The 14,988-nt window shown below is 43.4% G+C and overlaps 1 protein-coding gene across 2 annotated transcripts in view; it reads left to right on the forward strand.

Moving 5' to 3' along the window:
* Window positions 1–14,988, forward strand: part of FBXW4 (F-box and WD repeat domain containing 4) — a 172,627-nt gene that overhangs the window by 54,599 nt on the left and 103,040 nt on the right. For both annotated transcript variants that reach the window (XM_044269045.1, XM_044268993.1), the window contains 3 exons: window positions 2,150–2,335; window positions 6,478–6,610; window positions 12,497–12,591. In XM_044269045.1, coding sequence (XP_044124980.1) covers window positions 2,150–2,335; window positions 6,478–6,610; window positions 12,497–12,591 — 414 coding nt within the window. The remainder of the gene's footprint in view (window positions 1–2,149; window positions 2,336–6,477; window positions 6,611–12,496; window positions 12,592–14,988) is intronic.

Consider the following 14,988-nt stretch of genomic DNA (forward strand, 5'->3'; position numbering starts at 1 on the left):
ATTCTGGGCTGTGTTCTGCAGTAATTCACCAGTAGTTCTGCACATAAGGCTCCATTCAGACGGCCGTAGTGTATTGCACACGGAGTGCTGTCCACATCTTTTGCTGCTCCATTAAAATGAATGGGTTCGCATCCATTCCGCAAAATTGCTGCTGCTCCCTTATTCTTACACCTATGCCGTGCTGTAGTACAGGGTTTAGAAATGCTAGAGGACCATAAACCGAATGCAGAGGAGGAGGATTAAACACATCTCTGTGGTTTGTGGTATTTATTCACCTGCGTTCTTTACCCAGATCATTGTCCTGCGCAGTAGAAGCAGGATTTGTGGTTTCACAACTCTTGGGATTAAAATTAGACATGCTGCCAAACCGTAACCTGCTAAAACCACGCGCTGCTTTGTCCTCATTGGTTGTGATACTGTATACTGGATACCGTACTCCCTGCTATAAAGTACTAGAAGTTACATCAGAGTTTAGTGGAGCAGCAGACCAATACAGGTCAGGGAGGACGGATTATAGTAAGGAGTAGCACAGCTGCTGCAGAACCTCATTTTGAAGAGGAAGTTTCAGATGCCGTTTTAGTCATGGCAATTGCTGTCTTCCTTTTCAGCTGGATGGTGTATGGCAGCTAAGGTGTGTAATGAATCGCCCCTTTACAGTGTCAGCAGGTGTCCCCCATGTATCGTACTAGCTAATGTAGTCCCATTAGAGTGCCAGCCAATAGAGTGCCACTCACTGTGCCCATGTAGTGCCATACTTCTTTGTATTTGGTCCGATATCTGAATCGGACAACCACTATCGTCAGTGTCACATAGAAGTGTAGCGGTCCATTCACCAACCATAGGTTTGTAGCCATGTCTTTATTTAGTGAGATGCCATGCAACTCGGCACATGCATACTCATCTAATAGTTAGGACCTGGACTGCTGGAAGCTATAGTAGGTTGTCTCATCACAATGAGGCACCAGGGACATCTTGTTGGTGTGTACTTGAAGAATCTATCCATGTATGCGCTATGGACTTCAGTAGTATGCAATTGTAGGAGTTAAACAAGATGTGAAAAGAGCCTAGTATCTGGTGTTGTAACCATATACTGTATGTATGTGTATATATGTATGTATCATATATATATATATATATATATAAATATGTATGTTTGTCCGCTAAAGGAATCCTCACCGTCGCATTTACAATCGCGAAATTTGGCACACGGGTACATCAGGTATCCGGGAAGGTTTTAGACCGGGTCCCGCTAAGCCACGCCCTGACCTGGTTAGGCCATGCCCCATCCCACTCCGCAGCCGTTGTAACCTGTGTGATCAAACTGCACATTTCAGAGTGTCCTTTTATTGTGGGCAGTCTAAGGCACACCTGTGCAATAGTCATGCTGTCTAATCAGCACCTGGATATGCCACACCTGTGAGGTGGGATGGATTATCTCAGCAAAGGAGAAGTGCTCACTAACACAGATTATGACAGACTACAAAACTACCTTTTGTGTCGTCCTCCCCCCCCCCCCCCCCATTTTCCTCATAGATTGTAAGCTCTTGCGAGCAGGGCCCCCACTCCTAGTGTTTCAGTTATATATTAGCTAGTTACGTTGTGATGTCTTGTTTTGTACTTGAACCCTCTGAATTTGTAAAGCGTTGTGGAATATGGTGGCACTATATAAATGAATATTATTAAATTTTTTATATAAATATATATCATCCCTGCATATTGGCACACATATACTGTGTGTGTGTGTGTGTGTATATGTATATATATATATATATATATATATATATATATATATATATATATATATATATATAAAAATATATATATATATATAAAAATATATATATATATAAAATCATCCCTATGTATTGGCACATATATACAGTATATCTCATTCCTGTATATTGGCACATATATATATTTATTCAGTATATCATTCCTGTATATTGGCACACTGTGTATGTGTGTCCCACTCTGTCCCACTCTCTTTGAAGGGACCTCTGCTCTTTCGTTTTTGGGAATGACATCCTAGAGATCGGACCCCTACCAACTAGAATGTTATGGCATATACTAGGGATATCCCTGCAATTATTTTCTAACTGTATTTGACCAATGTACAGTATAATTACACTTCTCTTCTCAATTCTTTTAGTTTGATGCCCTGGTTACAAGTAGATGGGGACGTGTTATATTGTACTCAGGCTGAAGAAATCCGAGCATACCAGCTGCGTGCTGATGGCGGTGGACTTCACAAAAGACCCTTTGCTGTGTTCTTGGGTCATCAGGAAGATGTCTGTCGCTTTGTTATCACCGATTCCCACATAATCAGTGGAGGAGGGTACGTTGATGCAGTTTAAAAGTGGGTTGTCAGGAATTGTAATATTGATCACTTATCCTAAGGGCAGGTCCCTATTTTTAAAATCCTAGACAACCTCTTTAATAAAAATGTGTTTTCTGTACCACATATGCATGTTGGCAAACATTTGGTAACTGAGCAAGAAGTAGAGTCCTGGTGGAAGAAAGCAGATCTACGGGAGCAGACTAACTCTGTAGTGTGTTCGTAGTCTGTTTCCATGGAGACGTACAGCCCTGTATAGTAAAAGTAGTCACTAAACGATGGGACGATTTACAAAGATGCTTCTTTTTGATTTTAGATGCATATGACCTGCATTACATCTTGTAACAATTTCACCTATTTCCAACTATAATCCTTGAGACCATTACTTTGGGTTTGTTAAAGGGGTTGTGTCACTCAATTTTCCAACCCATTATACACTGCTCATTTCCGTGGTTATGACCACCCTGTAATCCAGCAGCGGTGACCATGCTTGCACACTATAGGAAAAAGCACTGGTCTTTATGGTGGCGAGACTGTGGGAGCGCACATAGGCTAGTGGATTGCACTGTTACGACCACCACTAATGGATTGCCGGATGGTCCTAACCATGGAAATGAGCAGTGCATAATAGGATGGAAAAACGAATCCAGCCAGCAAAGGAGGCAATATGGACAATCACAATATATTAGTAAGTGCCTTGCATTAACTTTGTCTGCATGATCAGTGCCATTCGCTGACATGAGACAACCCCTTTAAGTAACACTGGACACTCTATAACGAATCGGAGCATGTCTTGATTCATGTTAATGGGCTCGTATACCTAGAACAATCCCCTTTCTCAAGATGATGCCCTTGACTGAGCTGCTGCAGTATTGCATGTTGTCCAAGTCAATGACTGAGCATTTGGCACATTGGCTTTAAGCAAAAAATTCACCAGCAGGGTATTGTCTAGTAATCGCTCAAAAAACATTAAAGTCCCGTCACCGTTTTCATCATATGTGTTGGAAAAAGTGTAATGGAGTCTTCATAAAGATGGCTTTCATCTCGTCTACCATATTGCACCAAATACATTGATGAATCTGCCTGCAGCTACCCCCCCACTGTATCTGATGTAGGGGTGGGGTCCGGAATAGTGGAACCCCCTTTATATGCAGTTATAGGACCTGAAGACGTGGGTTGAAAATTACTTATAGTCTCTCATAGAACCCATCGTGAGACCCGGAAATATAAGGTTAAAATGATGACGGGGCTGAGGAGCTGCCAATTTTGGAGACAGGTGGTAAAAAAATGTAAATGGTGGCATCAGTAGAAATAGCTGTAAAATCGGTCGGATGGAAGGAGCGAGTCTCTAACACAGGGTCCAGGGATAAGATTTCCTAAGGTTGCTTATGTGCCATTGTTTGTCGTTCCTATGTTTTGGCATTTTTAGTACTTTTTGATCTCCTCGGTATCTCCCATTTGTCATGGAAGGTTACAACTTTTGCCCCAACACGTAGAAATAAGACAATGTAGTTCTTCAAAGGTACAATGTATCTGAAGCCTAAACCTAGGCTGAGGTCATGGCTTTTTGAAGATTCACACTAAAATGTCAGTATGAGCAGAAGAGTGTTAGAAGATAATCCTCTTCATAAAAGAGATAAACGGTCTGACTCATTCAACAGCAAGCTCTGCCGCATTGCTTAAAGGTGAGTTCAATGGGTGAGCCTGCCGAGGCAGGTAGGAAGTGCAGCTCTGCAGCATCACCTTTTGTGTTAAGTGCCAACTGCATAGGAAAATGTGAAGAAATCAGCCGGCTGATCCGTTCAGCATCCTCAAAGTGATGTGAGAAGAGAAAAAAAAAGTTTGGTGTGGAATTTTTTATGGAATCCTTACTTAAGTAAGCCTGGACATGGGCATGTAAAGGAATTATATCAATTATGTTTGCTTTGAGCAGCATTTTATAGCTGGAAACATTATAAGTAAGATTTACTTTGATCCCTAATGTGCGGTTTAATCGTCTTTTTCCTGTCCTATCGCTCGTCTTGCCGCGTGACTCATCAGTATGATTGCAGGGCTCAGTGCCGGAGCACAAGCACAAATCATACGGCTCTTGAGGCCGACCATATATCATCATTTTCATTTTTTTATTTTTTTTACTACAGGGTCACATTACCTTATTGAATTGGTGAGTTTTTCATAAAGCGGCACACATCATCAAAACTGTCTAAGGCTACTTTCACACTTGCGCTGTTATTTTCCAGTACTGAGATCCGGCAGAAAATGCTTTGTTTAGTCCCGAATGCATTCTGAACGGAAAGAGATCCATTCAAGGATGCATCAGGATTCCATTTTGTGACCGAGCATAAAACCGCTGCAAGCCGCGGTTTTGTGTCCAGTTATAAAAAAAAAAATCTGATTTGACATTGGAAACAATGTAAGGCCCCATGCACACTGCCGTGTTTCACAGCCGTGTGCGGGCCGTGGAACCGCGGCCTGGATCCCTCCTGAGAGCAGGAGCGCACGGCGTCACTGGTTGCTATGACGCCGTGCGCTCCCTGCTGCCGGCACAGTACAGTAATACACTGGTATAGATCATACCAGTGTATTACTGTATTGCGACGGCAGCAGGGAGCGCACAGCGTCATAGCAACCAGTGACGCCGTGCGCTCCTGCTCTCAGGAGGGATCCAGGCCGCGGTTCCACGGCCCGCACACGGCTGTGAAACACGGCAGTGTGCATGGGGCCTAAGTCAATGGTGATGGATCCGTTTTTTATGGAGCCTAAAAAACAGGATCCGTTTTATTTCAAACAACCACATCCTAGCGGAACAAATGCATCCTGATGTGCAAAATAAAAACGTATCCGTTTAATTCTGGTATTGAGATCCTCTGCCAGATCTCAATACCGGAATTAACACCGCAAGTGCGAAAGTAGTCTAAGGGTCCTTTTACACGGGAAGACTTGTTAATGAGCACCATTTGATGATAACAGCATGTCGATCAGTTAAGTGCCGTTTTGGCGGGAGTACTGGGACGAGCATTTGGTAATACGATCATTCGTCACCATGCAGTTTGCATTTGTCAGCAGCACATCACTGCCGATTCTCACATAGTCAGTGGAGGAGGGTCTGTTCATGCAATTTAAAGGGGGTGTACACAGGGCGGTGTTTACCAGGGCGGAAGTTACCATCACCAGAGAAATAATGGCCTTCCAGTATGTAAAGGCCCCTAGCATTAAAGGGTTTGTCTCACTTCAGCAACTGGCATTTATCATGTAGAGAAAGTTAATACAAGGCACTTGCTAATGTATTGTGATTGTCCATATTGCCTCCTTTGCTACTTGATTAATTTTTCCATTACATTATACACAACTTGTATCCAGGGGTTATGGCAGCAGCGCAGATATGAGGTGGTCCTGCTGTTTCCTATAATACACAAGCACAGCCACCGCTGATGGATTGGAGGGTGGTCGTAACCATGGAAACGAGCAGTGTATACTGTGATGGAAAAATGAGTCCAGCCAGCAATGAAAAAAAATGGAGCCAGACTGTGCCATGGCCAGCTTTTCTTGTGCAGCTAGTTTTCAAAATGGATCGCAATGCAGTTTCCTTGCTTCCTGTTTAAAGGGGTTTTCTGAGATTTTTTTCAACTGATGCTCTATGGATAGGTCATCAGTATCTGATCGGAGGGGGGCGCACACCCAGGACCCCCGCCAATTAGCTGTTTGATAAGGCACTGGCGCTCGCAGCTTTGCCTAGGCTATGTGACGTCATGTTCAGCTCATTGAATGGGGCTGAGTTGCAATACCAAGCACAGCCACTGTGCAATGTACGGCACTGTGGTTGGTGAGCTGAGAGAAGGCCGCAGCCCTACTGTGTCGTTGGCCTCTCAAACAGCTGACACCCAGTTTTCCAGTTAGGAATCCATTGCAAAACATTTACCAATACATGTAAATTTATTTTTGTGCTCTATTTTACCCATGTCCCCAGCTTCTTTTATTTCTCGATATGAAGTCATTTAAGTTGTTGTTCTCAATGTCCTTTAAGGTCATTTGCGAACAGGGCACGGGGTTTACCTGCCGTCTTTTTATAGCCGCACGCGCCGTACAAAACAATTCTCTCCTTTGATTCAGTTAATGAATCTCTGACTTCGATCTTTCTGCAGGGATGGAAAGATCGCCCTTCACAATCTTCACAGCACTGCCAGCATCCAGTTCACTGCACACGAGCAGGATGTGAACTGCGTGGATTGTCATGGAGGAATTATAGTCAGCGGCTCCAGGGACAGGACTGCCAGGGTAAGTCCTCTTCAAGCTGTCACTCAATCATCCCATTTGACCGCTGACTCCCAGACGGACGGTGCACAGAAGAGATTGAGTACTGCAGTAAAGACATTACTCACGCTCATGGCGAAAGTTGATTAGCTAAAAAGGTACGTGTAGTGCAGAGCAGCAGCTGGACGCGTGCCACAATACAACTCTCATCGCCATTCCTCCCTTATATTTCATGGAGATTGAACATCACCGCTCTGGCAATTATTTTAAAGGGGTGGCTCGATACTGTGATGTGTTTAACCCCTTGCGGTCAGTAACAAAAAGCCAAGCATGCAGTCTTTCTTAAAAAAAAAATAAAAAAATGCATGATTTTGTACCCATGGTATATGACTTAATTGAACCTATCAGCAGTGCATATATGGGACATATATGTCACAAGCAGGAGGCCGTGCCTGCCCCTGCTGACATTGCCTGGTAATTGCACACTGCTATTGTGCTCACTGGGGTTTATGCTATACAGAGCATCGTTAAAGGCGCTATCCGGGAAATGACTCTGGATAGGTCATCAATATCAAATCTGCAGGGGTCTGACACCCAGGACTCCCACCGATCAGCTGATAGTAGAGGCCAGGCTGTTTGTGAGCACCGCGGCCTCTTCCTAGGCCAGTGAGGTCACCGTACACAGGTCATGTGGCCTAGTTACAGCTCAGCCCCATTCAAGTCAACGGGGCTGAACTGCAATACCAACCACAGCTGCTGTACAACATATGGCGCTGTGCTTAGTAAGCTGCAGGAAGACCACAGAACTCACCAGAGCTCCAGTGAGCACCACGGCTTCCTCAAACAGCTGATCAGCCGGGGTGCCGTGACTCGGACCCCTGCCGATGTGATAATGTTGACCTATCCTGAGGATTGGTCATTATTATCTTTTTCAGGATAACCCCTTTAAAAGTTTTCAAAGGTTTCCAGTAAAATGCCCGTTAGGACATTCTTTGGGTGTACCCTTTAGATGCCCATTTGTAATATTATACATAATAGACGGATTCTTTAGAGGAGTTGTAACGAATTAGAAAAAAATGGCTGCTTTCTTTCACAAATGGTGCCACACCCGTTCTTGGGTTGTGTTTGGTACTGCGCTTGGCTTCATTGAGCTGTAGTACTGCACACAAGCTCTAAACAGGTGTGATGTTGGAAGTGAGCAGCCATGTTTTTTTAATCCTAATAAGCCCCTATAATGATTTGAACGATCATTGATTCCTCTGTTATTCCTTCTGCAAATATATTAATAACCTGACAACTGGACATTAACATCCCCTGTGTCAGTGGTGCATGTTCCTATCATCTATGAAAGCCAATGAATTCTAATATTCCCAGTGCTCCTGTCACTCTGTTGGGCAAATCTTCTAATTGGTTATATACATTTAAGGTGCCCATGCATCTCCAATAGCTGACAGGCGAACACTTTTCTATCTGTTCCAACTCCGACCATGTCGCAATGATTTATCTCCTGGGAGAACAGAAGGAATTGGGTGATGGAATTCAGAATACCCAATCCTTTTCTCACCGGACATCGAAGAACAGTCTGGGGCTCCCCATACACCTTTGTTGTCCGTCCCTGCCGAAACCGGCGGCTTTGCCAACGATTCTCTATAGTGCATGGGGTCTGTCTTTAGTCATCTGTATTCAGCCAGCAATGTTCTGGAAGTTCATTGACATTCCAGACTTTCAAAATTATCAGGTCACTAGATGCCAAATTTAGGGAAATTTATGTTAGTGAAGAACTAGTCGTTTCTGGAAAAGGGGCAAAAGGTGGTCTGGAGATGAGACGTCCTGCATTGTTACAACAGACACTAGTCTCGGGCTGATATTATATTTTCCCTCCTCCCTCCAAGAGCTGTAGAACTCTATAAAACACTTCCAGGCAGTGTCTGCGGGGAATAATCTGACATTGCAGTTAAAACACTCAAACTGGTTTCTCCAGAGCAATGTCCTGCAGAAATCGTGTTTCCAGCTGGTTGTACTACTGTTACTCATGTGGGAATTTGTGCCGTTTGATCTAAACAGGCACCTAGAAAGGGTTAATCGGCACCGAAGGCTGAGCTTATTTAAACTTTTCTGTATTCAGAACGTTTCTTTCGGTTATTTTTTTTATTATATATCCTAAAAGTTAGATCTTACTGCTATACAGGTTAAAGGCACATTGGAGAAGGTTTATCCAAAGGTGGAGTATTTGCTCAGGGTGGTTGGCCCTTCCTTCATATACAGTGAAGGAGACCTTATTTCTCCTAACCTGTGTAAATTACTTGTCCAAACTTACACGTAAAGTTTAGGACTATGTAAAAATATCTGGTCTGGTTTGCTTTACCATATATTACGTAGTGCACAATATAAAAACTACTTTGGTGGATCTTTGAATTTTTCTTAAGTAAGTCAGTTGCTCCATATCCTGAATCTTGTTAGTACGAATGAACCATTGGAGAATTGTTGGTGGGCAGAAAGCTTCTAGGGAAAGAGGGAATGCAGGTTTTGGTGGGATTTGGTAAGTGATGGGGTAAGTGATGCAGAAGAAAGCAACGTGACCCTTATATGGAGATGTTGTTATGATGGAGAAAGAAAAGAGCCCCAGGTTTATGAGAAGGAAACAGTCAGAGTGAATGGCGCACTTCACCACTGGGCATAGAAGATGATCTCAAAAAGAGTGCGAGAGCAGGGGGAACGTAGTGAAGTGGGGGTTAATTATAGGAATTCTGTGAGTTGGGAAGGATCCAAACCAGGATGTTCAGGGGTACACAGGTTTCTTGCAGCACTGGTGTCCTGCTTTTGAATCCGACCAAGGGCAACATCTGCATGGAGTTCCTTGGGATGTTCCTCCTATTTTTGCTTGAGTTTCCTCCTACTCGCAGACCTACAGATAGCCCGCTGAGTAGCCTCTGAAATATTGCACTTGGAACCTTTTGTGGCAGAGTCATGCAACATATGTACCTCCTAAATTTCCTGGCAAAAAGTCAGAAGGAGGCAAATGTCGAGGCGGGGAGTGGGGAAAAAAAACCCACCGTGTGGTGTCAAAGGGTAAAGGGGATCAGCCTGGCCAAAAGGAGTAATAAGGAAGCAGGTCCCCTCCAACATCCCTAATCCTCTCCCTGACTCCTCACCGTATGAGCGGACACCGATGGTGGGACGGCTCATACCCTGGATACCTAATATCCTGAGTCGCCCTGGAAATCCCTCACTTAGGAGCAGGGGAGAGACGACTTGTTCATCCCAGTCATGGAGGAACAGGAGCCTCTATCTGAGGCCAGGCTGCAAGGAGAGGGGAACACATACAGCATATGGAGATGGCAGCTAAGCGAAACCTATAACACACTTACCTGCCACAGACACACTGACTGGAACCCGTGCACAAGTGCTGGTGTCCACACCAACTTTAGAGGACACAGCACACACCACAAACCACACAGGGACCCAGGACACCCATAGCTGCAATAAACATGACAGGGGAATGTCTAGTAAACATGCACCCAACACCACCAGACATACAAACACCCTGAACATAACCCACTCCATACAGAAAGAGAAGGAGACACCGGGATAACATATAAGGAGGCCTGAGGTCACACCCACCACACCTAGCAGACACACCTTAACCCCGTGGGAAACACCACATCCAAGGAAAAGTGCCTCACATGCAAACCACGTTGCCAAAGGCAACCGCACGTGCAGACACAGAGTCACGACCTAGCCAAGGGTCGTGACAGCAAAGCTGTCTGTAGCCCTAGTAAGTAATGAAGGCCTGCTTCCACCATAATCCATCTCTTCCGTGATGCAGTCCTCCAATTCCGTCAGGTCAGCTGTGACATGGTACCTGTAAGGATCTTGTAGATGGATTGGTATTACCCCTGAATGATGATTTTTAATCTGACCTGTTTGCAAAGTTTTATTATATATGATGAATGTAGCAGATAAGACAGAAGGTCTTTCCTATTTTTTTTCACCCCATAGCATCTGTGTATAGGTATTTGTTTTATTATTGTAGCTTAGGTGAAAACTCTTTCACATTTTACTCTTTTTTTCTTTTTTCCTTACTCAACATTTGTCTGGTTTTGGTAGCAATAAATGTTGCATTGTTTAGCTAGGTCTTGATTTAAGCAGCCCTTATTTGTACGGTATGTTTCGAGCACCTATGTGGTGGCACAGGTGGGTAAATGCGACTGTATTTGCTCTCCATTCATTCATTTATACATGAAGCAATACTTTGGGTGGAGGAGAGGAGTCACACATTAATGGGAGCTCTAAATGCAGAAAGTGTGACTGGGACGGAGGACTCAGCGGAGTGTTGATTACTGTTAAGCCCAGAGAAGCTGCTAATGTACATTCCACACTGATAGTCAAGAGATAGGCTGCTCCCAGCAATATTTTTAACCTGTTGAAGATAGGGAAGCTTAGGCTAGTTAAGCTTGCCACCTTCGTTTGGTTACTCTCGGTGCGATAGTAAATTCCTGTTGACATGAATAAAACACAATCCCCTTTGTGGTCAACAAACACGAGCGTGAAAAGAATTCTGAAGATTTTGGGATCTTTTGTGAATAAAGAAGGAGCTTAAGCATAAAAACACAAACATTCATCAGAGAAGATCTCCTGTAATCAGAAGAAGACAGCTCCAGCAGTGGTCTAAGAAGCAGCTTTCAATCATGCTTTTCTAGAAATAGATATACCGATTTTCTTTGGGACTAAGACATTACACCTCACAATAAGATGCACATGTGACAGGGCTGAAGACAAAAAGTCTCTCCTTGCTACCTACAGATGTCCCATACATTTGCAAAGACAAGGAAGTGGAGGGGACACCCATGTACGGGTTTAAATGCGCTGTAATATTTCCCAAGGGCAGGCATTTTTTAATACAGTTATAATGGGCTGATTATCTGATTCAGTTTATAATGTAATATACCAAAATGTAAGATATGCTTTTTAATAATACACAGTCAAAATGTATTATACCATATCCTAAGGAGTAAGAGCATAAATTTGATGCATGCTCCTTCCAGCATGTATTTGGGATAGGGAATATCCAGATAAGGCTATGTTCTTACTAGCGTGGTGAATCTGGGAGCCTTATCCGACGGGCTGTTCCGGCAGAAACCTGGCATTTATACTTGAAAAGCGTCCAGATCACTGCCATATCGCATTATAGTCAATGGGTATCTGGCAATGCCGGGCACGGTGCGCACCAGGAGCCTGATCCTCAGCCGGATAAAGCTACCGGAATTCAAATGTAACCATGAATGGGGCAAAAAAAAAACTACTTTCGGTCAGTGTGGCCTTTCTCAAGTTATATAGAGGTAACCGAGGCTTCGGCTGCAAGTAGCTGAAAGCTCCTATCCCTTCAGCTACTTCCGTCAAGCCTTGGATTTTTTTTTGCATCTTAGGTTGAAGGACCCTTTCAGGTAGCACCTCTTCCAAGGTGTGTGTTTACCACCAGTTCCTGCAGTAACTGTTTATAACGTAGACAGCGTTTAAAGGTGCGCCAACATTTTCCACAATGGCTCCCACTGTGTGATACTAAATGTACATGGCTGCTAGACACTTTAGTTTAATTATTCACCAACTATTGGTTGACTTATTTTGTGCCATCATTTTAGCAGAGTTTTGGAGCAAATTGTATCATCTTAAACCGCACTACCTTGTACCAGCTGGAAACCCGAAACAGACAAGCTTGGTGCAGTGGACTATTTTTTGGGCACATTGGTTCATACTTGGGTCTACAACTTGATGTAACATTATATACCAGAAATACACAATTTTTTTATGCATTTAGTAGTAAGTTCTAGTTACAATCACATTTGTAAATTTGCCCAAATGTATTTCTCTCTCTGAGACTTTTCATTTTCTTTGTTATTGCAAACCTTACAGGTATGGTCTCTTTCGTCTACCACAGACGGGCGATGGCTGCACACTCTTCAAACAGAAGACAGAGTCTGGTCGGTTGCCATAAACCCTCTTTTAAGGTATCAAAAGTCTTCAGTGCAGCAGCATCTAACTAATCTTTAGCTTTTCTGCATTTTTGTGTTATCTGTTTAAGACGCATTATGTTTTACGTTGCCCTGCAAATCCATTAACAGATCTTTTTTTGTGGAAAAAAAAATGTTGGATCAATGCCATTGCTTCAATCCTATATGAGGGAATAACCTGAAAATAATGGTAAGTTTGATCATGTAGGAACCTATGGGAGCTGTGCTGTGATTGACAGCCGCACTTCCACTGTAACTGCATAGATTGTAGAAGCCACTGATCCTAGTAGTTTAAAAGGGACCTAAACCTTTCCTAAAAGCCTCTCAGAGTGTTCTGCACTTTCATGTTTCATTGGCTCTGCTCAGTTTTTCAAGTTCCATTTGCAGTACAGATCTATAGAAAGTAAATGGGATCTGTTTTCAGCACGCTGGAAAAGCTGAGCAGAGCCAATGAAGCTACAATTTGATCTTTTAAATAAAGGAAGTAATCCCCCCAGCTTTTAAATTAACAAACATCATGACTAACCATATACAGTTATTATTTTTTATACCTCTAACAACCCATCCTGTAAAAGCTAACTTGTTATTGTTAGCAAACTGTGTTAATTTTTTTAAAAAAAACTAGATTTTTGTACTTGCCGTAAAATCTGTTTCTCTTCCGTTCATTGGGGCACACAGGCTTGGCCATGGGTATAGCTGTTGCCGCTAGGAGGTGGACACTAAGCACAAGAGGTGTGAGCTCCTCCCTTCAGCTATACCCTTCCTACAGGGACTAAGCTAAATCAGTTAGTGCAAAAGCAGTAGGAGAAGCAAGACAAAAAAACACACTATGTACAAACCCAGAACCACACAGACCTGAAAAGGCCCCTGAAAAAAAAAAGAATGGGTGGGAACTGTGTCCTTCAATAAGCGGAAGAGAAACAGATTTTACGGTAAGTACAAAAATCTAGTTTTCTCATCCGTATCATTAGGGGACAAGCTTGACCATGAGACGTTACAGAGCTGTTCCCAATGGTGGGCATAACAAGCACCCCTCCAATCAATCAGAGAACCACTGTCTGCAAAACTCTACGCTCCAGAGAAGCGTCAGAAGATGCAAAGGTGTGCACTCTGTAAAACTTGGGAAAAGTGTGCAAAGACGACCAGGATAAGACTGGTACGGACAAAATGAAGGGAAAATAATCTCATTTACATGGAATTCCGACACCACCTTCGGCAGGAAGTACTGAACAGGCCAAAGGACCACCTTATCCTGATGGAGGATCAGAAAAGGCGACCGACAAGAAAGCGCAGCGAGTTCCGACACCCTACGGATAGAAGTGATTGCCACCAAAAACACCACCTTGTAAGACGGGAAGTGAAGTGACACCTGCTTCAAAGGCTCAAACGGAGAAGACTGGAGAGCGTGGAGTACTAGATTAAGATCCCAAGGATCCAATGGAGGACGGAAAGGGGGAGCAGCATGCGCCGCCCCCTGCAGAAAAGTCCAAACCGCCGAAAGTGAAGCCAAATTCCGCTGAAAAAGAATGGAGAGAGCCGAAGCCTGCCCTTTTGAGGGAGCTGAGAGCCAGCCCCAAGTCCATGCCCGACTGCAGAAAAGAGAACCAAACGGGAGTCAGCTGATGCCACGCAGGGAGGCCTGCCTCCTACAGACGCTAAGTTAAAACTGATTTAGTCCCTGTAGGAAGGGTATAGCTGAAGGGGAGGAGCTTACACTTTTTGTGCCTAGTGTCCGCCTCCTAGCAGCAACACCTATACCCATGGTCAAGCCTTGTGGCCCCAATGATACGGATGAGAAATACATGTTTTTTTATGCATTCTGCCAATATAAGAAAAAGCTTTTAAAGTATTCAATTTATTTCAGGGAGGTAATAACAAAAATATTTCTTTCATCCGTTGTCCAGCCAGGAGAAATCATTGAAAAGCAGCTTAGTATTTTTTTTAGCACATAGTAAACTGTTTTAAATAATCTTTCCCGGCTAAACGAGCCTTTAAGGCCAAATTTCGTCTCTTATTTTAATGGTTAGCTCACTCTGAAGGTGAACGTACATTTTATTCTAAATGTATGGATTCCAAACCAAACTATGAATTTATCCCTCTTTGTGTCTTCAGCATATTGGGAGAGTAAGTAAACAAAAGACAAGATGTGGTACACTGTATATTTTTTGTAGAAAAACCCTAGAGCCCTTTTCCAGGTACATGTGAACTGCTGCTGCTTCGGCTTTGTTATATAGTAATGTGCCACAGTAGTTTGACAGATTGGTGCCGAGAGAACAAAGGCCTGTGTTTTGTCAAGCTTTCAAATGATAGATCAAGTTTTAATCTGTAATAGAAGTTGGATAGACTATGGGTCTTCAGCTTCGTTTTTATATTGCCTCCTTTAGCCCAGATTAC

This window comes from Bufo gargarizans, chromosome 1 (genome assembly GCF_014858855.1).
Source record: "Bufo gargarizans isolate SCDJY-AF-19 chromosome 1, ASM1485885v1, whole genome shotgun sequence".
NCBI lineage: Eukaryota > Metazoa > Chordata > Amphibia > Anura > Bufonidae > Bufo > Bufo gargarizans.